The sequence below is a fragment of the Pediculus humanus genome, genomic scaffold, assembly GCF_000006295.1.
Source record: "Pediculus humanus corporis 1103172108307 genomic scaffold, whole genome shotgun sequence".
In the NCBI taxonomy this organism is placed as follows: Eukaryota; Metazoa; Arthropoda; class Insecta; order Psocodea; family Pediculidae; genus Pediculus; species Pediculus humanus.
In genome coordinates this window covers 455,907-480,084 of record NW_002987876.1, presented here as the reverse complement: position 1 = coordinate 480,084, position 24,178 = coordinate 455,907, and the positions used below count along the sequence as shown (strand labels likewise).

General features: G+C 32.1%; 2 protein-coding genes across 2 annotated transcripts in view; one reads left to right on the top strand and one right to left on the bottom strand.

Moving 5' to 3' along the window:
* Phum_PHUM578650 (uncharacterized protein) overlaps positions 1 to 342 on the bottom strand; it is a gene marked incomplete at both ends in the record, with an annotated part of 606 nt that extends 264 nt beyond the window's left edge. Inside the window, one exon of the mRNA XM_002432207.1 lies at positions 195 to 342. Within this exon, the coding sequence (XP_002432252.1) occupies positions 195 to 342 (148 nt within the window). The remainder of the gene's footprint in view (positions 1 to 194) is intronic.
* Positions 343 to 5,044: 4,702 nt separating this feature from the next.
* Positions 5,045 to 5,267, top strand: Phum_PHUM578640 (uncharacterized protein; the record flags this gene model as incomplete). Its single annotated transcript, XM_002432206.1, has 2 exons — positions 5,045 to 5,184; positions 5,225 to 5,267. The coding sequence occupies 2 exons, from the start codon at positions 5,045 to 5,047 to the stop codon at positions 5,265 to 5,267; spliced, it is 183 nt and encodes a 60-aa protein (XP_002432251.1).
* Positions 5,268 to 24,178: the final 18,911 nt, after the last annotated feature.

Genomic DNA, 24,178 nt, shown 5'->3' with positions numbered 1-24,178 from the left:
AGAGAGAGAGAGAGAGAGGGAGAGGGAGAGGAAAAAGGAGGTGAAACGGGAAATGGGGAGGGAACGCGAAGAATTTTCTGGAAAATTTTTCGGAAAATATTTTATTTCATTTTATTAGAGATGGATGGAAAATTGGATTCGATTAAGTTTTCAATTGACAATTTTCTCACTTCCCCCCTCTCTCACTCTCCCACTCTTTCTTCTTCTATCTCTTTCTTTCTGCTTGAAATTGCGAGTGAGAAAAATTAAAAATGGCGTCGCAGTTGTTAGTTGTCGGTCGTATATCATTTTTTCTTTCGTTTTATTTAAACATTCTTCATCCGGATGATTTTGATAATTCATATCAAACAGAAAAAAAAAATTTTTGCGCGTTTTTTTCCTGTAATAATAATAATAATAATAATAATAATAATGATAGAAATTTGCTTCCGTTCAAATATGTTTCGTTTTCTTTTTTTTTACTACTCAGTTTTACCAACAGCAAAAAAAAAAAAACAAAATTTCAATTTATTTATTTCGTTTTCGTTAAAGTTTTCGTCCTCGTCGTCGTTTTTCCTTTGTTTGTCGTGTAAGAAGAAAATAAAATTAAAAAAAAGACCAGAAGAGACAGAGAGAGGGAGAGGGGAATTTGGGAGACGAGAAGAGACGAGAAGAGACGAGAAGTATGACATAATAATTTCCTTTTTTCGCCATTTTTCCTTTTGTTCGCGATAACGTTTTCCGCTTTCGCTTTTGCAAGGGTCGAAACGAAATACGATTATTATTATTATTACTATTATTATTATTATTATTATTATTTAATGAATTCGTTGTAAGTATTAAGCTCGACTCGATTTTATTATTATTATTATTATCATTATAATTTTTTTCGGGTCGTGCATCCCATTTTTTTCGAAAAAGGAAAGAGAATAATAATAATAATAAAAGAAAATTTCTGCCTCTCTCTCTCTCTTGTAAAATTAATTTTTAAAGGAAAAAATCGGATTTCCGGTGGAGGAGGGGGGAGGAGCGTACGGAGAAAAGTCCCGCGGGAGGACCCCAATTTTTTTTTTTTTTTAAATATTTCTCTTTCGTTCCCTTGGAGATTCCCTCTCGCACCTCTCCTGGAAAAGAGAAAAAAGCCGGGAAAAATTAATTTCTCCCCCTCTCTCTCCTTTTCTCTTCCTCTCTCTCTCACCCTTTTTTCCCTTCTTTTCATTTGACGGTTTGAAAATAATTTGAAAAAAAAAAAAAAAAATTAATAAAATAAATAAATTAAAAAAAAAAAGAAAAGAAAAGAAAAGGAACCAACCAAAGGAACGAAAATCTCCGATTTAAAAAAAAAAAAAGGAAAAATAAAAAGGAATAAAAAGGAATAAGAAGAAAAAAAAGCAGAAGAAAAATTTTTATTCCTTTTTCTCTTCATCCGTTTTGTTATCCTCCCACGAAGAGGAAAATAAAAAAAAAAAAAGAGGCTAACCTAACCTACGCAATTGACGTCATTCGTATCGATCTCGAATTCGTGACGTCAGTGAAAATTTGCTACGTTGATGTGGGAAGAGAGAGAGAGAGAGAGAGGGAAAAGTACGCGTGGGCGATCGGGAATATGCATAAAGAGTGAGAGAGAGATAGAAAATTTTTTATTCTAGAAAGGGAAATTGTACCGGAAGGAAATTCAATTTCGGTCCTTTATCTACTTTTTTATTTTTTTATGGATCGGATAAATAAAAAGCAGAGAAGATTCGGGATGTGAATTCAAAAAAAAAGGTTTTTTGGGGAGGGAGGGAGGGGGAGGAGTGAGGTATGGTTGGGGGTTAAGGGTCGTCGTAAAGGCGGAAAAAATGAACAAACGATAAAAAAAAAGCGAAAATTTTTAAAAGTCTCTCGATTGTTAACCGGAGGCATCTCGTGATAACACTCAGGGTTCAACTTCCGGTTTCGAAAAATTTTTTATCAATAATAATAATAATAATAATAAGTACGTAGTTATAATCACGTGATTGATATCGCGATAATGACGTCAAATTGTTTTTTATTAGGAAAATTTTTTTTTTAAACGAATTTTTCGCGAGGAAGCGAAATAAATTTTTTTTTTTTTTTTTTTGTGGAACGAACTGGAGAAAATGGAATTTAATTCCCCCCCCTTTGCCTCCCCGCCCTCTACCTCCGTGGACCACTTTTCGAAAAATTTATGAATGAAAAAAGTAGGTAAAATTTTTTTTTATTATTGAAAAGATCGTTGAGGCGTTCAAATTTATTCGCCGTCGGAGTGGAAAAAAAATTAAAAAAAAAAAATTTACGACCCGAGTTCGAAGATAGCAGAAGAAATATTTTATTATGAGTCGACTCGAGTCGAGAATCGAATTCGATTTCGATAAAAAAAAAAAAGCGGGGGAAGGAGAGGGAAGGGGCATAATCGAAAGGTATGGAAAGAATCGTTCGATGAAAGTGAGAAAAAAAATTTTCTTTCGTTTGTTTGTTTTCCTACACCCCCCCCCCATCCGTTACGAGTTTTTTTTTTTCGTGGCACTAGATCGATGGCATCAAATCCATTTTTTTTTTCTGCTACGGCGTCGTTGTTGTCGTCACGTGATCCGGCATCGTTAACAAATGAAACTTTTCTTTTTAATTTATTTAAAAAATAAATAAATAAAATCATAAAAAAAAAATTGTGGGGAGATGGGGGGTGGAGGAGTGGAAAATGGAAAATTTTTTTTTTTATAGCTCGTTATTAAATTTATATAGTTTTTCGTTTCCATGTTTTTTTTTTTTTAATTGGGGGGATGAAAAATTTGTTTTGAAAGGAAAGTAAAAAAAGCAAAGCGGGAACAGCCAGAGGTCGTCGTGCGAATCCATAAAAAAGAAAATTTATACGAATTTTAATGCCTTTTTTTTTTCGTTTGTTTCGTTTGTTGGTTTTTATGTGTCGTCGTCATTTGTTTTTGTGTTTGTTTGTTTGCTTGCATCGGTTCGCAGAACGTTTTAGGTAAATTTTTCTTTTTGTTTTGTTTTGTTTACTTTTTTGTTTTTTTTTTTTTTTGGTTTTTCATTTTTTCATTGTCTTTTTTTTTAAACGCTTTTTATCTGATATAAATGTTTGTTTGTTTGTTTTGTGGGTTTGTTTTTTAATCTCTGTTGCCCCCCTTTTTTCTATTTTTTTTCTCTTTTCTCTCTCTCTCTCTCTCTGTCCTTTGTTTAGTTTTTATTTTTTTCTGCGATTTTGGTAAAATGGAGAGGGAATGAAAATTATTATTATTATTCTTGTGGGTTTCGAGTGCGAAAAAATGAAAATTTTCAAAATCCCTTTGATTGTGGGAAAATTATTATTATTATTAGTTCTCTTTCTACTTCCGGTTGGAAAAATCGTGACGCGAGCAATCCGACGGAGAAAATTGTTGTCGGAAAACGCAAATATATTCGCCACGGCTCGTCGTTTCCTTCGGACCTCATACATCTCTCTCTCTCTTTCTCTCTCTCTTTTCACTAGGACAAGGTTGAGAAGAAGAGAGAGAGAGTGAGAGGGAGGGAGGGAGGGAGGGAGGGAGAAAAGGAGGAAAGGTGTATAGTAGATGTTACGAATTACGTAACTCATAATTTCGTTAATCGATTCATGTTAATTAATCCTCTGTGTTTCTCTTTCTCTCTCTCTCTCTCTTTCTCTCTTTCTCTTTCTTTCCGTTTTTTTTTTTTTTTTGTTCACGAATCTCGATGATGATGATAATAATAAATTGTTGATGTTGTTGTTGTTGCTGTTTACGGTTGTTTTTTAATTAATTTCGTTTTATTATTATTATTATTATTTTTAAAACAATAATAATAATAATAATCCAGTTTACAATCGATAGTTTTTTGTCATCATCATCATTATTATTATTATTATTAATTGATTTCACAACGTTAAGAAAGCTTTAAATGGCGGTGAGTGACGACGACGATGACGATGACTAAAGTCTAATTACTCAAAATTAAAGTTTTGATCGTCGTAAAAGGACGTTAAAAAAAAAAAAAAAAAAAAAAAAAACATGGCCGCCGACGGGAAAGAAATCGAAAGTTTTTTTTTCTGGAACAAGGGGAAAAAGGAGTTGTGGAGGAGGGAGGAAGGGAGGGAAAAAAAGTTTTGAATGATTCCAATCATTCCATTCATTATTTAATCGAGATGAAAGTATCGATTCTGGAAATCATTTGTTTTTTTTTTTTTTTTTTTTGAATTTTCTTCTCCCACGTCGATAAAGATAATGATGACGTAAAACATCGACGAACGCGTCAATACTATTATTATTATTATTATGATTACGTACATGGAATATTCCTGTCGATTTAAAAAAAAAAAAAAAAACCGCAAATTTAGGCGGCGGTGGCGGCGGTAAATTCGATTCAATTTGTTCGTTTTTTTTTTTTTTTGTCGAAACAAAAAGATTAGTATTCGTGGTTTTAGAATTTGTTTTTTTTTTTTTTTTCTACGGAATCTTCTCTTTCTCTCTCTCTCTCTCTCTCTTTTCGACGAGTCCAGTCGACGACGACGACGGGGAGTTTTTACGATGGACAAAACAAATAAAAATTTTTTTTTTTTTTTTCAATTTCAATATGGCCGTCCGTGAGACTTGAGGGGTTGTCATCACGATGTCGTCACGACGGTTGTTGTTGCCTCTTCGTCCGTCGCACGTTTCCTCCCCCAGGGAGGTAAAACAACAACAAACGACAAATTCTTAAATGTCATTTAAATTCTTTAAATGCTATCCAAATTATTTTTGTCCGATGCCTTTTTTTTTCATAATCATTCCTTTTCTCTCTCTCTCTCTCTCTCTCTCTCTCTCTCTCTTTCTCTCTCTCTCTCTCTACCACTTCTCCTTCGTCTGCTGTCAAATGGCAAATTTTATTTTTTGTTTTCTACGAAAACTCGTAGGAAACAAACTCGACGTGCTATTCAATCAATTTTCGTCGTCGTCGTGTTTGTTGTTGTTGTTGTTGTGATGATGATTACGTAACAATCGTTCTCTCTCTCTCTCTCTTTTTTGTTTTTTAATTGGTAACTTTTGAAGGATGTCGAAAAAAAAAGAAAAAAAAAATGCATCAAAGGTGCACATCCGATTTGATGATATCGATCATTGACGTGAAATCGAATCCGAGGATTGATTATTCATCATCAAAGGCGGTGGATGTGGCGGTGACGTTGACGGTGACGGTGGCGGTGGCGACGGCGACGGCGTTGAATTCTTTTTTTTTTTTTTTTTCCTTTGTGTTTGAGATTCGAGAAAGTTAACCGACCCGATCTAAGAACTCTCGTTTAACCCTGACCCATTTTATTATTCGATTTGAAAAATAAAAAAATCCATTGTTTGTTTGTTTGTTTGTTTGTTTGTTCGCGTTTGCGTTTGATGTGATTGATATATACGTCGTAGCAAGAAGAATTCGAACAACAACGTCAGGTGTCAGAATTTTTTTAAAACGTGGCTATAAAAACAAAAAAAAATTGTAAAAGTAATAATAATAATAATAATGACGTCGTTATTAATTTTTTACCGTAATAAAAAAAAAAAGGAGAGAAAGGGAAAAAGAGAGAGAGAGAGAATAATAAAATTAACCGCAAAACGTTCAGGTGTGTGTGTGTTGTTTCAAGGAAAAACCCGAAATTATATTATCCAGTGCAACCGTTGCAGGTGTTTTAAAAAATTTTTAATTCTCTCTCTCTCTCTCTATTCCCCCCTCTCTCTCTCTTTCTTTCTCTATTTATCCCCCTTTTCAAACTTTGACGACTCATTTAAAGTTTAAACTCTTTTAGAAGCCGAAACGGACAAGGTAAAAGAAGAAACAAAACATTTATCATCGTCGTTGTAAATAACAAACCATCATCATCATCATCAATCACTTTGCATGGTTAGTCAGACAAAGAGAGAAAGAAATAGAGAGAGAGAGAGAAGTTTAAATATTTTTGCGCGTCGTATCGATTTGTCGAAACGATGGGTCGAACAGGTGGAAAAACGTTACAAAAAAAAAAAAAAAAAGTGCAATCAAACAAACAATCGATTTGTTGAAAATCATTGCAAATAATGATGGCGACGACGACGAGAGAGAGAGAGAGAATGAGAATGAGAATGAGAGAAAGAGAGAGAGAAACGTTCGCTTTATCTTAATTGTATCGCGTTTTGGGTTTGAATTCTTTTACGTAATGATGACCACCAATTTTTTAAAATTGATTTTTATTGTAATTGATTATGTGTCACGTCACGTCACGTCACGACACGTCACGACGTTCGGTCACATTCGACGTTTTCCCTTCCGACTACTACTACCAACTCCTAAAATCTTCTGCTACGTCAAAGGGCTCGAAAAAAAGAAGTTTGGGGCACCGTCACGCATTCGGTCACTACCCGACTATTGATACTATTATCATTATTATTATTTTGTTTTTTTGTCTGTAAATTCCTCAACGCCATATTAAAAAAAAAAAGGGAAAATTTCAACCTTGATACGCGATGATGATAATGATAATATAACGAAACGAACGTCAGGTTTTTTCTCGTTGTTGTTGTTGTTGTTTTTTCGTGAAAGCAGAAGACAAAAAAAAAAAAAGAAGGTGAAAACAAATTAACTTGATTTACTTAATAGTTAAAAATTTTATTTGTTGACGTTATCATCATCATCATCGTTATTATTATTATTACTAAAAATTATTATTAATGTTATGTACGAAACAACGCAAAAAAAAAAAAATGGCGAAGGTTTCATTTATGAAAATAAATAAATAAATTTATTCCTTGCGTTGCGGATATCAGGATTTTTTCAGTGACCTGAAATTTCAATGATCTGCTGACACGACGATCGTCGTGGTGGGTGGTCGAAAGGAAATCACAGTAGAGAAGAGAGAAAGAGAGAGAGAGAGAGAGAGAGAGAGAGGGGGGGGGGGAAATTGAAAAAATGAAACGAAAAAAAAAAAGTTTTGGGTTGTTTTGCCTCCGTGATAAGGGAAGGGGAGAAAGGAGGAGATAAGGGGAGTGGAGGGGAGTGGCTTTGGACGTAGTGATGATGATGATGATGATGATGATGATTTCTTTTCGAAAATGTTTTTCCTCGTTTTGAACTTTGAAACGTGACAAATAATTTAATTGTTTGGATTTATTTATTTGTTTAACGAAGGCAAATTTAATTAATTAATAAAAATATAAAAAAATTTTTTTTTTTTTTTTTTTTTTTTTTAATTTCGGTGTCAAAAGTTTACGAATTTATTTTTATTTTGATCGATCGATGAATCGATTCATCGATCGATGTATCGATCCAACGAGTTTTTTAATTCGTTCGAGTTTCACATCGTTTATTTTTACAAATAATAATAATAAAAAGCGTTCGGATTTGAAAAAAAAAAAAAAATAAGTAAAGGAATAAAATATGTACGGAAAACGAAAATCGATGATAATGATAATGATAATAATGATGATGATGATGATGATGATGATGACCTTTGTGCCATTGAACGATGACGACAAAATTTCATGCGTAATTTTTTTTTTTTATTCTCGTTCGAAATCGACGAACGCCACAAACAAACGGAAACGTTGGTTCGGAAAAATACGAACGGATGAGAAAACGCGTTCGAGAATTGTTTTGTTTTTGTTGTTGTCGTGGTTGTTGTTGTTCCTGTTGACAAATTTTAAAAATCTGAATTTCGTTCGTGCGTTCGTTCGAGTGAAAATTTTCCTACTTCAAAAAAAAAAAAAAAAAAAAAAAGAAAAAGGATGAAAAAGGAAGGAAAGCATCTCGTATAAATCTTAAAATTCTGCTGCCACGCCAAAGTAATAAATAATTTTTAAAAGCTTTTCTCTCATTTTTTTCTTTTCTTTTTTCTATTTCGCAATAGATATTTTTTCGAAAAGTGACACGTATAAGGCACACGTACGAGGCATTTTTTTTTCATTTTCGACCTCTTTCGAAAGAGAGAGAAAGAGAGAGTGGGGGGAGGAGTGAAAGAGAGAGAGAGAAAGAAAGATGTGCGAATCAAATCCGTTTCCGCTTTCACGATTACTACTACTATCCTTTTTCGCAAATTTGCAAATTCGCAAAAAAATTAAATTAAATTTTTTGTTTCTAATCAATTATGCCACGATGAAAAATAATCATCACGTACGTTATCATCATTTTTCAATGAGTTCGTTGACCTTTTTCTAAAAATTATTGCCACTACGAAAATAATAATAATAATAATAATTATTATTATTCGTTTATTTAGCAAATATCTGAATTTTATTCGATCGTTTAAAATTGTGCCACGACGAAAATACAAAAAAATGCGGGGAGAAAAATTTTTTTTTTTATTTGGGGAGGGGGTTTTTCTTTTTGCCTCCCCTCCCGTCGGGGAACTACCTGAAAGGCTTATCCCTTATTATTATTATTATTTGTTTACGTTTTTTTAATTATTTTTATTTGTCGTCACGTTTGATTACTTTTTTTTTTTTAAATGTCATCAATTTTTACGACGACGTGTAGTAGAAGAGATAATCATCCGAAAAAAATTTAATAATAATAATAATAATAATAATGATGATGATGATGATGATGATGATGATGATGATGATGATGATGATGATGAGGAGGAGGATGATGATGATGATGATTTTTTAAAAAGGGAAATTAATCGTTTTTTAAACGACGTTTTTACTTCTTGTATGCCCGATTCAAATCATTTCCTTTCGAAAATGGGGGGGGGGGGAATGATGAAAAAAATAATAATAATAATTGTCGGAAATGGGGGAAGTATTTCGTCGCACGTTTATAAAAATCAAAAAAAATTTTGAAAGGGAGTAAAAGTTGAAAGAAAAAAAAATGAAAAAAAAAAAAACTCTAGCAAAACTACTTTTTATTATTATTATTATGAATTGTATAATAATAATATTATTATCTGCAAAACGTACATGGCGGAAACGTGGCAGGCAATAGATACGTAATCTACCGTCATCGTACCCGTTAATTCGGCCTTCCCCCCATTTTTCATTTTTCAAAAAAAAAAAAAAAAAAACTAGTTTTTGATTAAAAAATTTCCCTTTGGGAGTTTTGGTTTTTATCAGTAAACCGTCGTTTCCGGGCCGTTGACTCCCCGTCGGTGATTATGCACTTTTTTCCTTCTTTCTTTTTTTTTTTTTTTTGTTCTTTGTTGTGTAAATACCGTACCTGACACTCCGTTCGCCCACTTAAATTTCTAAGAAAATTTTTACTCTCTGGAAGAAGGTTGCTGATGGATGATGATGCCACGGCACAAAGGCGTCGTCGACGTTTTTTAGAAAAAAAAAAAAAAAAAGAATAATGAAGTATCTTTTTTCTTATTCGTTCTCTTAAGATTTCGTTTGTTTTCCGGATTGATTGATTGACTGATTGATTGACTGACGGGAATTGCTACCACTCGACACCTTTTTATTCTTTGGCGGAAGCGGAGGAGGAAAAGGTGAAAAAGGAAAGATCCTGTCAACGTCAAACCGTAAAAACGGATCAAGTGCATAATTAAAAGGTACCGTGTTCGCGAACGGGGTTTATGACGTCGACAAAATCCGAAATCCCCTCAACCTCCCCACCCCCCAAAAAAATAACTAAACGATTTTTATTGATTTGTGTATCTTTTTTTAAAAATTTTTAAATCATTTTCGACGAACGCCGAAAAATCTAACAAAAAAAAAAAAAAAAAAAAAAAAAAATGTCACGGACGCCTCCTGCCCCCTGCCCTCCTACCCCACCCCTAAAGCGATTAATTAAATCTCACGCCGCGTAAAAATAATAATAATAATAATAATAAATTTTAATAAATTAACAATTAATTATTATAAAAGCGCGACGTATTTTTTATATAAATAAATATATCTTCGAGCGTTTTTTTGCCAAAGTTCGACAAAAACCGAACGCTTTTGCGACATTTTGAATTTCATTAATTTACCGTTACATTGTTTTCTTTTTTTTTTTTTTTTGTTTTTATTTACGAATGCGCGACGACGACGACGATGATGATGATGATGATGACGATTGTTGTTGAACTTTGTCGGTCGATTTGTTGCATAAAAAAAATTCGATGGGTGTAGTAGGCGTGAGTTTTTCTCTCTCATATCGTGAGAAGAACTTGATGAGTGTGGTTTATCTGGGTTAAGGTTTTTGACAAATAGACCGTGAAAACGATGATGAAGAAGAAAAAGAAGAAGAAGGAGAAGAAGGTAACCAAATAATAATAATAATAACGTGTGTCACGCACGAAACCGACGACAAAGGCGTTCGATCGCGCCAAAAAAAATTAAAAACGATAAACAAATTAAATTTTGTTGTTGTTTGTTGTGAAGGGAAAAATTCAACCGGAAATTGAAAAATTCAACTAACCGTTGAATAATTTTTCCTCTTTCGATAACAAACCGGATTTTTTTTCGAAAACGGTGAGCCCCCCCTCACTCCTCCCCGAGAGATAAATTAAAAAAAAAAAAAAAGGTGATGGAATATAAAATGGGAAGGGGGGGAGGATTGTAAAACACAGATAATACGTCTGCCACCCCTACTACTACTTCTGACACGTTTGTTTGTTTGTTTGTTTTTATCGAAATAGGTCACCACGGAATGATAATTATTTTAACCTGAAAAAAACCTGATTTTTTTTTCATTTTTGGCTGGGGAGCCGTTGCGAAAAAGCTGCTCGCTTGCTTAATAATTCCCGCCCTTTTTTCTTCGCTTTCTTCCCCCCTCCCCTCTTTCTCTTCCCTCCTCGAAAAGTGGAAAATTTTTTACATAATGTAATTGACCAATTTTGTTTGATTCGATGTAAAATCGGTTGTTGTGGTTGTTGCAGTTTTTTTTTTTTTTTGACAGGTTTGAAAGAGTTTAAGGTATGAAATTTTGCTGGGGGCGGGAGGGAAGGGAAGAGAAGGGAAGGGAGGTAGATGGGCCCGAAAGAAAGAAACTTTTTTCTGGTTCGTTACGTTACGCGTTATTATTTAAAAGGAGGAAGGAAAGGTTCGAAAATGCAAAAGCCGTAAGTGAATTAAAAAGAGGAGGGGAAGGAAGGAGAAAAAAATGGGGGGCAGGGACGTGGAAATAGAAAAAATTTTGACGTCGGAAAGTTTTTTTTGTTTCTGGGAAGGGCGAGTCTGTTGTCGTCGTCGGCGTCGCCGGAGGGAGTTTTTTTCTTTTTTTTTTTTTTTAATAACGTTTGCGTTTGTTTCCTTCCACCTTTCGACAAACTTTCAAGAGAGAGAAAACAAACATTTTTCTTCTTGTTCCTCCTTTCGAAACTCTTTATTGTCGTTTCCATTTTTTTTTTTTTTTTCATTCGGAGAACGGTGTGCGCCCGAACGAACGAAAGAAAGAAAGAAAGAAACGGGGAAATTTTCCAACGCGATCGTGTCATTATAAATTCGTACGCAGTTGCTGCCACTTTTATTTGCGGTTCACATAATCCGTTAAATCGATTTAATAATCGCGAAAAAAAAAAAAAACGAAAAACGAAAATAAGTTTTTTCGTTTCGCTTCGAGGCTTTATTTGTCGGTTGTGTTGGGGCAATTTGTGAAATGTTTACGACAATTAATACTTTTCTCTCTCTCACTCTCTTTCTCTCTCTTTCTGTTAATAATTATAGTTTATTGGTAAATTTTTTTTTTATTTTAAAATTAACTTTTCGGAAAGAGAAAAAAAACCATCATTATTATTATTATTGTTATTACGTAACAAATTAAAAAGATTGCAACAAAAAAAAAAAAAAATTTTTTTAAATAAAAAAAGTTGTGAAGGGAAATTTGTCGCCTGTTGTCGAATCCACGACGACGACAATTTTCCCTTTCCGCCATTTTATTTTTCAAATTTCTAGTTAACGGCGTTTGATTCCGCTTTTCTTTTCTTTTTTTTCTCTTCTTTTCATTTTACGCAGACAAACGGATAGATAGATAGATAGACGAACAGACAGACAGGCAGACAGACAGACAAACGCGTTTCGTTTGTTGTTTCGAAGAGCAAACGATTAATTTTTAGTTGGTCAATTATTTATCGCGTGAGTTTTTTTAGCAGAAAAAAAAAAAAAAAATTATTTTTTAATTGAAGTTATTAATTGCACGAGGAAGTTTTGCAAGTCAGACTTTTAGATTGTTTCGAACAATGCCGTGCAGAAAGAGAGAGATAGATAAATAGAGTGAGAAAGAGAGAGTAGACATCCATATTGTGTGTGTGTGCGTTTGTATGGATTTTGTTTGTTTGCATTTTGTTGTTGTTGATGTAAATTGTCAGCGTCCAAGGATTTGCTTTTGTTACATTTGATCTGTCACTTACTCTTAAGCCGGCGAAGGAGGTGATGGTGGTGTCGTTGCTGTCACGAGGGTTTGCGACACGCCAACGACGACACCAACAACAACAGGTGGTGGTGTGTGCGTGCGTGTCATGGAAACTGTGAGAAAATCGGGTTTTTGCCATTTAAAAACGTTCACGCGTTCGCACGTGGTTCCTGGAATTTGTTCGGAGAATAATTATCCTGGAACCGTTCATTGACGTTTTTTTGTTTTTTCCGATTAGTATTTACTGTTACAAAGAAAAAAAATGGTTTTGCATGGTTTCATTTGTGTGTGCGTGTGTACGTGCGTGAGTGCGTGCGTGTGTTGCAATAAAACGAAAATTTTTTAAAATTTTCCATGCAGAAAAAAATAAAAAATACCGTTCCAGAAGAGGATGACCTTGAAAGGAAGGGCCCGAAAAGAAAAATAATTTTTTTTTTTTTTTGCTTCGGTCTCCTGGAATCCAGTTTGTTATTGTTGTTGTTGTTTTTGTTCTAATCTGGGTTTTCGAGTATCTATTATTCTTATTATTAATGGGTCACGTGATAATCGTAACGGTTTTTTTTTTTTTTCGTATCCTTCGTAGTTTTTTTTTTTTTTTTTTTGGAATTTTTGCGGCTTTGAATCGAATCACGTGAAAACAAACGAACCGTGAATTGTTGTTTCAAAACTTTATTATCATTATTATTATTATTATCATAATCAAAAAACGAAAGTTTAACTAATTAAAAACGAAGATAATAATAATAATAATATGGTAATGGTAATGATAATGATAATGGAAAGGGTTTTTTTTTTTTTTTTTAAATTTTGTTCTTAATTAAATTAAATTTTCGCTTTTTTGTTTACTTTGGAATTTTCCCGGAGAATATTTATTAAGTTCTTAGTCGCGTCTCTCTCTCCCCCCTCTCACTTTTGTTTGTTTAATTTGCGACTTTCGTATATTACACGGGAAGAGGAAGAAGTTATTACAAAAAGTCCAGGAAAAATGTGAAACGTCACTGTAAATGAAAATCATTCGGAAAAAGTTTCCAGAAAGTTTTAAAACGGGGGGAGGGATTAGGGTGGGAGCGGGGGAAAAGAAAAATGGACACTGTCGTCGTCATCATCATCATCATCATCTCCATTATCATCATCATCATTTCCATCATTTCCATCAACGTCATCATCGTGTTGTGGGAAATGCGTCGAGAAACGAGAAAAACGGAATAAAAAATTTTTCTTTTTTTCTCACTGACGTCATCATCATCATTATCATTGCTCGGAAGACGGTGATGATGATGATGATGATGAAAAAGTGTTTCCTGTTTTCCCGGGACACGAAGGAAAACTTGCGTAGGAGAATTTTTTCTCTTTCTTTTTTTTTTCGCTCGATTTTTTTAATTTTTTTTTTTTTTTTAATACACTCCCACGCCATTTTTCTTTATTATTATTATTATGGTCACTCTTAAACACGACAAGGCTCTTATTTGTCGGGGTTGTTAAGTATTTATCCCAGGTCTCTACCCGATTCCTTAGGGACATTATTATTATTATTATTATTATTATTATTATTAATATTTCGTTATTTTCTCGTATTCCCACTGCAACAACAAACAACCAACCTTTTCTCATTTGTAAAATTAGATTTGAACAAATATTCGCGAAAAGTTTTTTTTTTTTTTTTTTTTAAAGTTTAAATGCAAAACTTTTTTTTTTTTTGGGGGGGGGGGATAAAATTAATTTTATTTCTTATTTCGCTGCCGCCCCCCACCAAGCTCACTTTCTCCCCTGCCCGCCCCCCTCTCTTCCCACGTGGGTTTTTAAATTCTTTCGACACTTTTTTTTAAAAAAAAAAAAAAAAAAAAAAAAAAAAGTTTTCAACTTGTCGAGATGGAAACGGAAAATGTTGATTAGTAATAATCCGAAGTGACGAGTTACCGATCGATTGATTGATTGATTGATTGATTGATCGATCGATCGACTGGTCGAGACAAAAAAAAAAAAGGAAAAAATTTTAATTTAAATTTCACGATGGGGGGAGTGGATTTTTTTACCTCTTTTTCAATGATGAATGGTTACCGTAAAAATCGAATTGTTTTTGTTATTGTTTGGTTGTTGTTGTTGTTTGTTGTCGTTTGTTGTTTGTGTGTGTGTGTGTAAAAAAATTGTTGAATAATTTATTTTTTTTTGTGGAAAAAAAATAAATAGAAAATTAAGAAATTTCAAAGATTCATTGCCAAAAACTGGTGGGTCGGTCGTAATTACATAATAAATTACGTTGGAATCCACATTTTTTTATTTATCCCTCGAGGGAAGGGGAGGGGAGGGAAGGAAAAATCATAAGAGGCTTAATTGAAGATTTCCAAAAAAAAAAAAAAAAAATGATAACGGCGCGTACGCGCGCCTACGGAATTAGAAGAAATACAGCGAACGGACGAACGAGCAACAGTGCAACGACGTGAATGAATTTTTACCGCCAAAATTATTTTCGATTTTTTCCTTTCTTTCATTCCTATAATAATGATAATAGGTTTTTTGTGCGCATAATATTTTTCCCCTTTCACTTCGTTCGAAGTGATAACTCGAAAGAGGAGAGAGAGAGAGGGGGGAAAATGGGGAGCCTTGTTGTCATGGCAACGCCCGTCTATGCTTGATAAGTTTACCACGACGACGACGACGACGACGTCGACGACGCACGAGCAAACCAACGAATCTCGTTCGGTTCTCGTTAGACTTCAGTTAGCTCGCGTCACTTGTTTGATTAAGTTGGCTCTCCCGTTCGTGGTGGCGGTTGTTGTTTGGAATAGCGGCAAAGTTGATTTACGGATTTCTTTTCTTTCGTTTGTTCGTTTGTTTGTTTGTTTGTTCGTTTGTTGTTTCTTTACGCGTAGATAATTAATCGATCGATTTATTATTATTTTTCATTATTATTCTTTACAATTTGCTTTTAACGAACTAAAAGAAAAGAAAAAAGAAAGGAGTATTGGTGTCGCGTTCGAAACGAAAAAAACCGTTAAATTTAAAAAATAGAAAAAACTGATTTGTTTGGCGGGAACTGAAAAGTTTTTTTTTTTTTTTTCATTTGGAAATTTTTTTGATATCGTGAATTATTATTATTATTATTATCAATTTTTTTTAGTGATTTTTAATAAAAAATTTTTTAAATTTTTATCAGTTAAAAAAAAAGGAATTTTTGTGTAAAAAAAAAAAAAAAAAAAAATAAAAAATAAAAGTGATTACTTTCAATTGAAACAAAAAAAACGGAAGTAACCATATTGTTAATAATAATAATAATAATAAGGAAAAGTGAAATTAAATTAACTTTTTTCGAATTATTAAATATTCTTTTTCGAAAAGAAACAAAAAAAAAAAAAAAAAAAAAATTAAATCAAAGGAAAGAAAAGAAAATAAAAGAAAAGAAAAGGAAAGGAAAGGAAAATAAAAGTAATAGAAAAAAGTGAAACCCATCATTATCATCATCATCAACAACAACAATAATCAATATGGCCGAAATGAAAACTCATTTTCAATATAATCTTCTGTTTTAAATTTTTCCGCGCGAATTTTTTTTTTTTTTTTTTGTTAATTCAGCAATTAGAAAATAAAAAGAAAAAAATAAATAAGTAAGAGAAGAAATAACAAAAAAAAGGAAAGTAAAAGGAAAGTAAAAGGAAAAGGAATCGCTTTTGATATCGAGGTAAATAATTATTATTATTATTATTAATATTTAAACGTTTTGCAAAAATGTATAAAAAAAAAAAAAAAAAAATTTGAATTTTGAAATTCGAACGTTAGACAGAGAGAGAGAGAAAGAATTCCGGAACGAAATGTGTTCGTTACGAGTTGGAGCAGCAAGTAGTTGATGTTCGTTCGATTTGTTCGAATTCGAATTTGAATTCGAATTCGAATTTAATAATGAAAAAAATGTTGTGATAAATACATCGAAGGAGGATTAATATAATATCCGTTGATAATCGATATCGAGTCCGTTGAGTTTTTTTTTTTTTTTTTTTTACGTCAACATCAAATCTGTTTGAGAAAAAAAAAAAAAAAAATAAGAACGTCGTTCTCCGTTCAAAGTTCAAGCTTTTAACAACAACAACAATAATAATCTCGACAAAACAAAGATGGCGGATGACGACGACGACATATGGGGGGGAAAAAAAAAGAAAAAATTTCAAATCGAAAATTCGAGATGGCGTTTTTCTTTTTTTTTCTTCCCTTTTTCCCCCTTTTTTTATTTAATTTTTTGGGGGGAAAAAAATAAGGAATTGGGGGAGTGAGGGGACGGGGGTGTTCAACGGGGAAAGAGAGAGAGAAGGGAGTCCTGTTGCTGTCGCCGTTTTACAAAAAAAAAAAAATATTACTATTATTAATATTATTAATATTTTTGCTCCTTTGAAAAAAAAAAAAAAAAAATTGCGTAAAGTTTTGTAATAATGATGATAATAATAATAATAATAAATTATGCGGTAAAAGCTCGAACGGTGAGAGAGAGAGAGAGAGAGAGAGAGAAATACGAATTATTATTATTATTTATTATTATTCCTTCTTTTCGTTCCTGGAAATTACGGTGGTTACGCACCCGGGATCGAAGTTATCATTATTATAATATTATTATTATTATTATTATTATTATTATTATTATTATTATTACCGTAACGATTTTCTCAAAACCGTTAAAAAAAAAAACGTAAATTTTTCTCCCATTTTTTTTTTTTTATTATAATAATTGTGTGTTATATATTATTCCTGGGAATGTGAAAATTCTCGCGATCAACGCGAACGATTACGAATTTTGTGCGGTTTAAAAAAAAATTGCGAAATCGTTTTTGATCAAAAAAGAATGAGAAAAAGAGTGAGAGAGAAAGAGAGAGAGAGAGAGGGAGAGAGAGAGAGAAACGGTTTTCGAATCGAAAACGAAATGAAGTTAAGAGAAAAAAAAAAAAAGAACTTATTTGGTAACGTTTCGCCGTGATTATCATCATCATCATCATCATCATGGTAGTCGTCATCGTCGTCATCGTCGTTACGGTTTTGTGGTTTTCTCTCTCTCTCTCTCTTTCTCTCGTATGCGGATTCGGAGAAGAAACGAAAGGTACACGAAGTAGAAAAAGATGAAGAAGAAGAAGGAAAAACTTTGTGGTTATTAATGAGTCTTTCTCGAACAATTGTTGATACACGCATTATGTAACGGTCAAGCAAGGCCGTTATTACATTCATTCAAAATGGCGTCGAACGAGATATTTCGTGTGGTGTTATTTTATTTATTTATTTTTACGTCGATTATAATCATCATCATCATCGTGGCCGTCTTAAATTTTTTTTTTCTTTTGGGGATTTCCTGGTTTTTTTTTTATTTATTTATTAATTTCATGTTTGTTGAGTTCCTTGAGATTTCATAAACCGTGTCACGGTTTTGAGTAATTAGAATACTACGCGGCGTACTCACGCAGGTACGCGCACGCACTCACAGACTTGTTGCGTACACACATTTTGTTTCTTTTTCTTTCTTCTTCTTCTTCGTTCTTCGATGGATGGACCGACGATGGGGAAAGGGGAAAAAGGAAAGGGATGCTGCGAGATGATGCGGGAGGGAAAGTTCAGGAACGTTCGATCGTCGTCTCCTTTATCTTTAATTTTTCGTCTCGCGACTCTCGTAAATGCACAATGCAAATCAAAATGCTAATTTTTTATTACTATTATTATCATTATTATTATCATTATTATTATTACAATTCGTCGACGATAAATATTAATGAGTGTTAGGAAATCGTCTTCATCGTACGGCATATTTATTTATTTATTTATTTTTTATTTTTATTTTTCTTTATTTTTACACATTAATAAATTCCGAATAAATAATCGATCGATTCGAGGCTGATGTTATTATTATTATTATTATCATCATCATCATCATCATCATTATTATTTTCAGTTTGATTTTTTTAAATCACAAAATGTCTGCGCGAATTTTTTATTTATATCTTACTTTATGATTACATTTATTGTTTTTTTCATTACGTGAAAAGAACAAAAAAAAAATACTTATAAGGGAGAAGTGGAGGACAGTGTTATAGGTGGGGGGTAGGGGTGATAGGAGGCCACGACGATGATGACGCGTGACGTTATGATAAAAGGACAGGGACGGATTTAAAAAGGAAAATTGACTTTTACTCGCCATATAAATATATATATATATATATATATATATATAAATTTTTTTTTTTTTTTTTTTTGCTTTTACTTTGGCGATGCCAAGCCTTCGCTTTAAATTCGAATTCGGAGTCGATCGATCAATCAATCAATCAATCAATCAATCAGTTAGTCATTCGTTCGTTTAAAGGATCGAAAAATCTTTTGTTTTTTTTTTTTTATTTTTTTATTTTATTTTATTTTTTTTCTCCACATTTGGAAACTCTAATACAAATCCATCTAGAAGATTTAGTATGATTTTTTTTTTTTTTTATTATTATCTCTTTTTTTATTATTATTATCTCTTCGATGTTTTCGTTTGTTTGTTCGTTTGTTGGTTTGTTTGTTTGCGAAAGAAAGAATATAAAAAAAAAATTTTGAAAAAATGAATAATTAACCCAATCAAAAAATTATTATTATTATTATTATTGTTATTCGACAGGTTTTTAGAATTAACGTTTTAAAAAAAAAAAAAAAAAAAAAAATCAACGTTACGTAACTCGATTGGATTCGAGATTAGTATTATCATTATTATTATTATTATTATTATTATTATTATTATTATTATCATCATCATCATCATCATCATCCACCGGTTCTATTCATTCGAATGATCCCGGATGCTTATTTATTTCTTTGTATTAGTCGAACTAAACGTTGTCTTGTGGTTTTAAGTGAGAAGTATATTAATCTCACTTCTGTTATCCTGGTCATAAAAAAAAATGTTGCAATCGCGATTGTTTGCCGTTAATAATAATAATAATAATAATAATAATAATAATAATAATAATCACGACAACAACAACAACTACAACAATTACAACAACAACTAGAAGAACAAGGTGGTACTACTTCTTTGATATTTTTTATTTTTTTTATTTTTTTGTTACCTTGCGCATCGTCCCACGATTATGATGGATTTTTATTATTATTTTTATTATCATTATTATTATCATTATTATTATCATTATTATTATCATCATCGCATAGTAATTTAATTATAAACTAAGGTTTGTTTTTTGAATCGTTTATTTGTTTTGTTTTTTTTTTTTTTTTTTTTTTTTTTTTTTTTTTTTGCATAAATCGGGATCATTATGGCAACCGTTAAATTGTTACCCAATTGTATTGTCATTCATCATCATCATTATCATCATCACTATCATGATGGCATCGGTTTTGGCGGTTTATGGCTGCGGTCGGCTCTGGAAAAATTTTTATTTCGCTTTTGCAAAAAGAGAGAGAGAGAGAGAGTGAGAGTAAGTGAGAGAGAGAAACGATTATTTATTTATTTATTTAATTTATTTGGCAGAAAATGACCAAATTTAACAACACGCACGCACACACAGGGAACAAGTTGTTTGTTGTTGTTGTTGTTGTTGTTATACACGACGGTTTCGTATGTTATTATTATAAAGGTGTCCAAATCGCGGTTCATTGAGTAACGCGGGTTATTTTTTATTTTACTTTTTTTTTATTGTTTAAACAAATTTTTTTATCTTTTTACGAGGGGGGTTTGGCAATGTTTAGTTTATTTAAATGATTCTCACGTTCCCGTGTAAAAAAAAAAAAAAACATTTTATAACTTTTTATACATATTTTATTTAATATCATCATCATTATTATTATTATGAAAAAAAAATTGCGTTTTATTATTATTATTATTATTATTATGTCAGATTCACGTTTCAAGGTGGTATTTAGAAATTATCAAGCGAATTTTTTTTTTATTTTATTATATTTTATTTTGTTACAATAAATAAATAATTTATTATTATTATTAATAATATATGTGTTTTGTTTGTCGTTTGTTGTTGTTATTATTATTATTATTATTACGTTTGTACGAGTTTTGACATCCGCCCAAAAAAAAAAAAATTAATTTTATAATAAATTACGAGGAAGAAGAGGACGTTATTCCCCGACTTTGTATGATTCGCGTGGACAAACAAAGATACTTTTGGGTTATTCCGAGAAAAAAATTGTTTGTTTGTTTGTGGTTGTCTTTTGTACGACAACGGCCAAATATTCTGAAACGTAGGAATTTGTCGGGTTGTGGACGTATTTTGAATTTAAAAAAAAAAACTGACTAACTCGACGATGACGTTTACAAACGACGGTTCTACGAAAAGGAGGAATCGTTCGATATGACTGGAAACAAACACAGAAGAAATTTCTAGACGATAATCATTTCACGACGGAATTCTCCCCCCCCCCAAAAAAAAAGAAAAACTGGAATGATAATAATAATAATAATGAGGGAAAAAGTGAGAGGCGACATTGTTCTCGTATCACGAATCGATTTAAAAAACAAAAGGGAAAAAATTTTACACGTGTACACAAAACATACACGCTCACTTGTTCTCGTGTGTTTGTTTGCGGAAGAATCGAGATGGAAAAATCGGATCCATTTTTTTTTTCTGACTACTTCCGTTTCCTGTTTCTCGTGTTTTCTCGTTTTTTCTCTTTTTTTTTTTTTAACCAAACGTAAAGGAAAAACGAACCGTTTTTTTTTTTTTGTTTTGTTTAAAAATATCACCTTAAAAATTTTTTTTTTTTATTTTCCTTCCACCGTGCCAGTCGTCCTTGCCTGGTCTATTCCAAGGTTTTTCGGTATAATAATAATAATAATAATAATAATAGTACCAGTCTCGCGATATAATAATAATAATAATAATAATAATGGCAGAGAGAGAGAGAGAGAGAGAGAGACATTTTGGCTCTGGGGAAACGAAACACTTTCCCTGACATTGAAATAATGACCGGTGGCAATGAAATAATAATAATAATGATAATAATAATAATGATCGGTCTTTACTAATGATGGCGATACTTCGTCGTATATTATTATTATCATTTAAATACTTACAGTCGTTATTATTATTATTAGTTTTATTTTCGTTTTGTGCGTTTGTTTTAAGTTATCAAAAGTAAATAGGTAAAGGTGAGACTTAGACGGAGGACAGTGAGTGAGAGAGAGAGAGAGAAACGGTAAGCGAATTATTATCATTATTACTTTACGCGCACACGTACGTATTAAACATCAGGAAACCTTTTTTTTGTCGTTGTTGTCGAATTCACGGCACATTTTTTCCATCTCGAAATGGAAATGAGGAAAATCGTTTTCCAGGGAAATCCGGAACCGCAAACAAACGGGGAGGGAAAAAATCGAAAGGAAAAGTTTGATCATCGTGTCAAGGTTTAGGTATTTTTTTTATGCGTTTGTTTAAAAAAAAAAAAAAAAAACCGTGTCAAAAAAAAAATGTTACGCGTCGCGTCGTGAGAAAAGTGCACACACACACACACATACAAATCGTATGTTTTCTATTTACACGTTTACGTGTGCAATTTGTGCTACCACGACGAGTTCGTCCTCGCCAAAAAAAATTTCTCGTAAAAAAAAAAACGAAATTCGGCTAAATGCCAGTATATACGACGAGATGGACTTTATTTAGAATGCTTATTATTATTATTATTATCATTATCATCATCATGATCATCGTCGTAATGTTTTCTGTCCTTTTTTTTCCTAATGTAAAAAATTACATGCGATGGCATGTTAGAATCTATGCAATGTCATTCGTACCGGATTTAACGTGTTTTTAAATGCAATTCGAAAGTAGACGTTTTTACTTTTATTAACAACCGACTTACTTACTGTTGTTGTTGTTGTTTCTTTTTTTTTTTTGTGTGTGCTTTCGTTTCCGCCGGAAACGTTTTTCGGTTTCGAATCGGGACAAACAGTTCAATTTAATTTTTTTGTGTTGTTTGTACGGGTAGTGTACAATCGAAGGTATGAAAAAGTTTAAGATGGTGAATTAGGAAATTCATTAGAAATCCGTTCGGATTGTTTTATGCGTCGGAAAGGTGGTGGTGGTTGGTGGGGGTGGAGGGTGAGGTAATTAACGATTTATTTCTGTCTCTTAATTATTATTATTGTATCTCACGGGTATATCGAGGAAATTTGTTTTTTTTTTTTTTTTTTACAAGTCCGATTCGTAATGATAATTAATAATAATAATAATTAGGGCGTTGTCAAAACCCGGTACATTTTACGTACTCGGCCGTACCTGTTCACCATGCCAGGTATAACGGAGTTTCAAGGCGGCATTGGCAATCTTTCAGAAAATGAATTTCATTTTTTTTTTAATAAAATCGAGTTTAAATTTCATTTCTGGAATGTTTCAAAGTCGAAACGCGAGAATAAGTACGGAGAGGGGAGAGGGGGGAGGGGCAAAAAAGTGAAAAATAATAATAATAATAATTATTATTATTATTATTATTATTATTATTATTATTATTATTATTATTTACCGTTAACCATCATCCGTTGTTTTAAAAAAAAAAAAAATTTTATGCGATGATGATTTTGAAGAAGGAAGACGTAATTATTATTATTATTATTATTATTATTATTATTATTATTATTATTATTATTATTATTATTATTATTATTATTATTATTTTACGGTCTAAAACAACGAACTAAAACTATTTATTCCCTTTCTCTTTTTTTTTATGAAGTCTCATCACAAATTCGTAAAAATAGAAAGTGGAATTTTTTTTTATGAAAAATAAATGAATTATTAATAACAAAGGAGGAGGAGGAAAAAAAAAAAAAAAACGTTGTTATTCATTTATCTGGTTTGAATTATTGAATGTGAATAATATGGCGGCCCTAAACCTCCTTATTTATCCCCCCCTCCACTCCCCTCCAGGGTTTTGAAAAATTTTTCCCGTTTTTTTTTCGAAAAAATTTCTTTTGCAGTTCGTGACTTCGCACGTACATTATGATAATCGTTAATTTTAAATGGTTTTTTTTTTTTTTTCTTCTGGAAAAAATTTTTTTTAATGACGCTTTCTAAGAGTTTTTGTTTCGTTTCTTACCCCCCCCGGCCCCCCGGCCCCGAAACCCCCGAAGCCGTTCTTTTGCCTCCCATCCCCATATTTTTCAAACGCATCCGTGTCGGAAATGATTTTTACCCCCCTTATCATTATTATCTTTCTGTGCGCGAGCGATGACGTCGATGACGAGTGACCACAGTGCGTGTGTGTGTGCGTGTGCATGTGCGTGTGGTATAAACGATACCTATGACCGATTAAGCAGATGGGTCACGGTCGAAGAATCAGACCAAAGTAAAAAACTGGAAAACTGGAGAAAATGTTTTTTTTTTTTTTTTATTACGCGATATTGGAAACAAAAATTTTTTTAAAATTAATTTCACGCGGTCTGATAATAATAATAATAATAATAATAATAATAATACGAAGTTGAACGACAGAAATTGTAACGAACGAACGAATGAATGAATGAATGAATGAGTGAATGAATTTTTTTTTTCCTTCGTTCGAAATATGAATTTATTTTTGTTTCCGGAAACATTTTTTTCTTTTTTTTTTTTTTCTAAAATTCTAAAACACGTTTGGGTTTTTTTTTTTTTTTTACCTCGAGGAGGAAAATGAAAAGGAAAAATCGTAGCAAATTATTTTTTACATAAATTTTGCCCGTAGCAAAATTTTTGTTTTCAAGTCGTTTAAAAAAAAAAAAACTTTTTGCTTGCGTCGTGATAAGAGAAAAAAAAAATTTCTATTTTCTTTTCTCTTCCGCGGTGTGCGTGCGTGCGTGCGTGTATGCGTGCGTACCTGATTTCGAATGACGGTTTCTCATTTTGCATTTTCACGCATTTTCGAAACTTCTTTTTTTTTTTTTTTTTTTTTTTTTTCATAACAAAATTTTTAACCTCAAATTTAA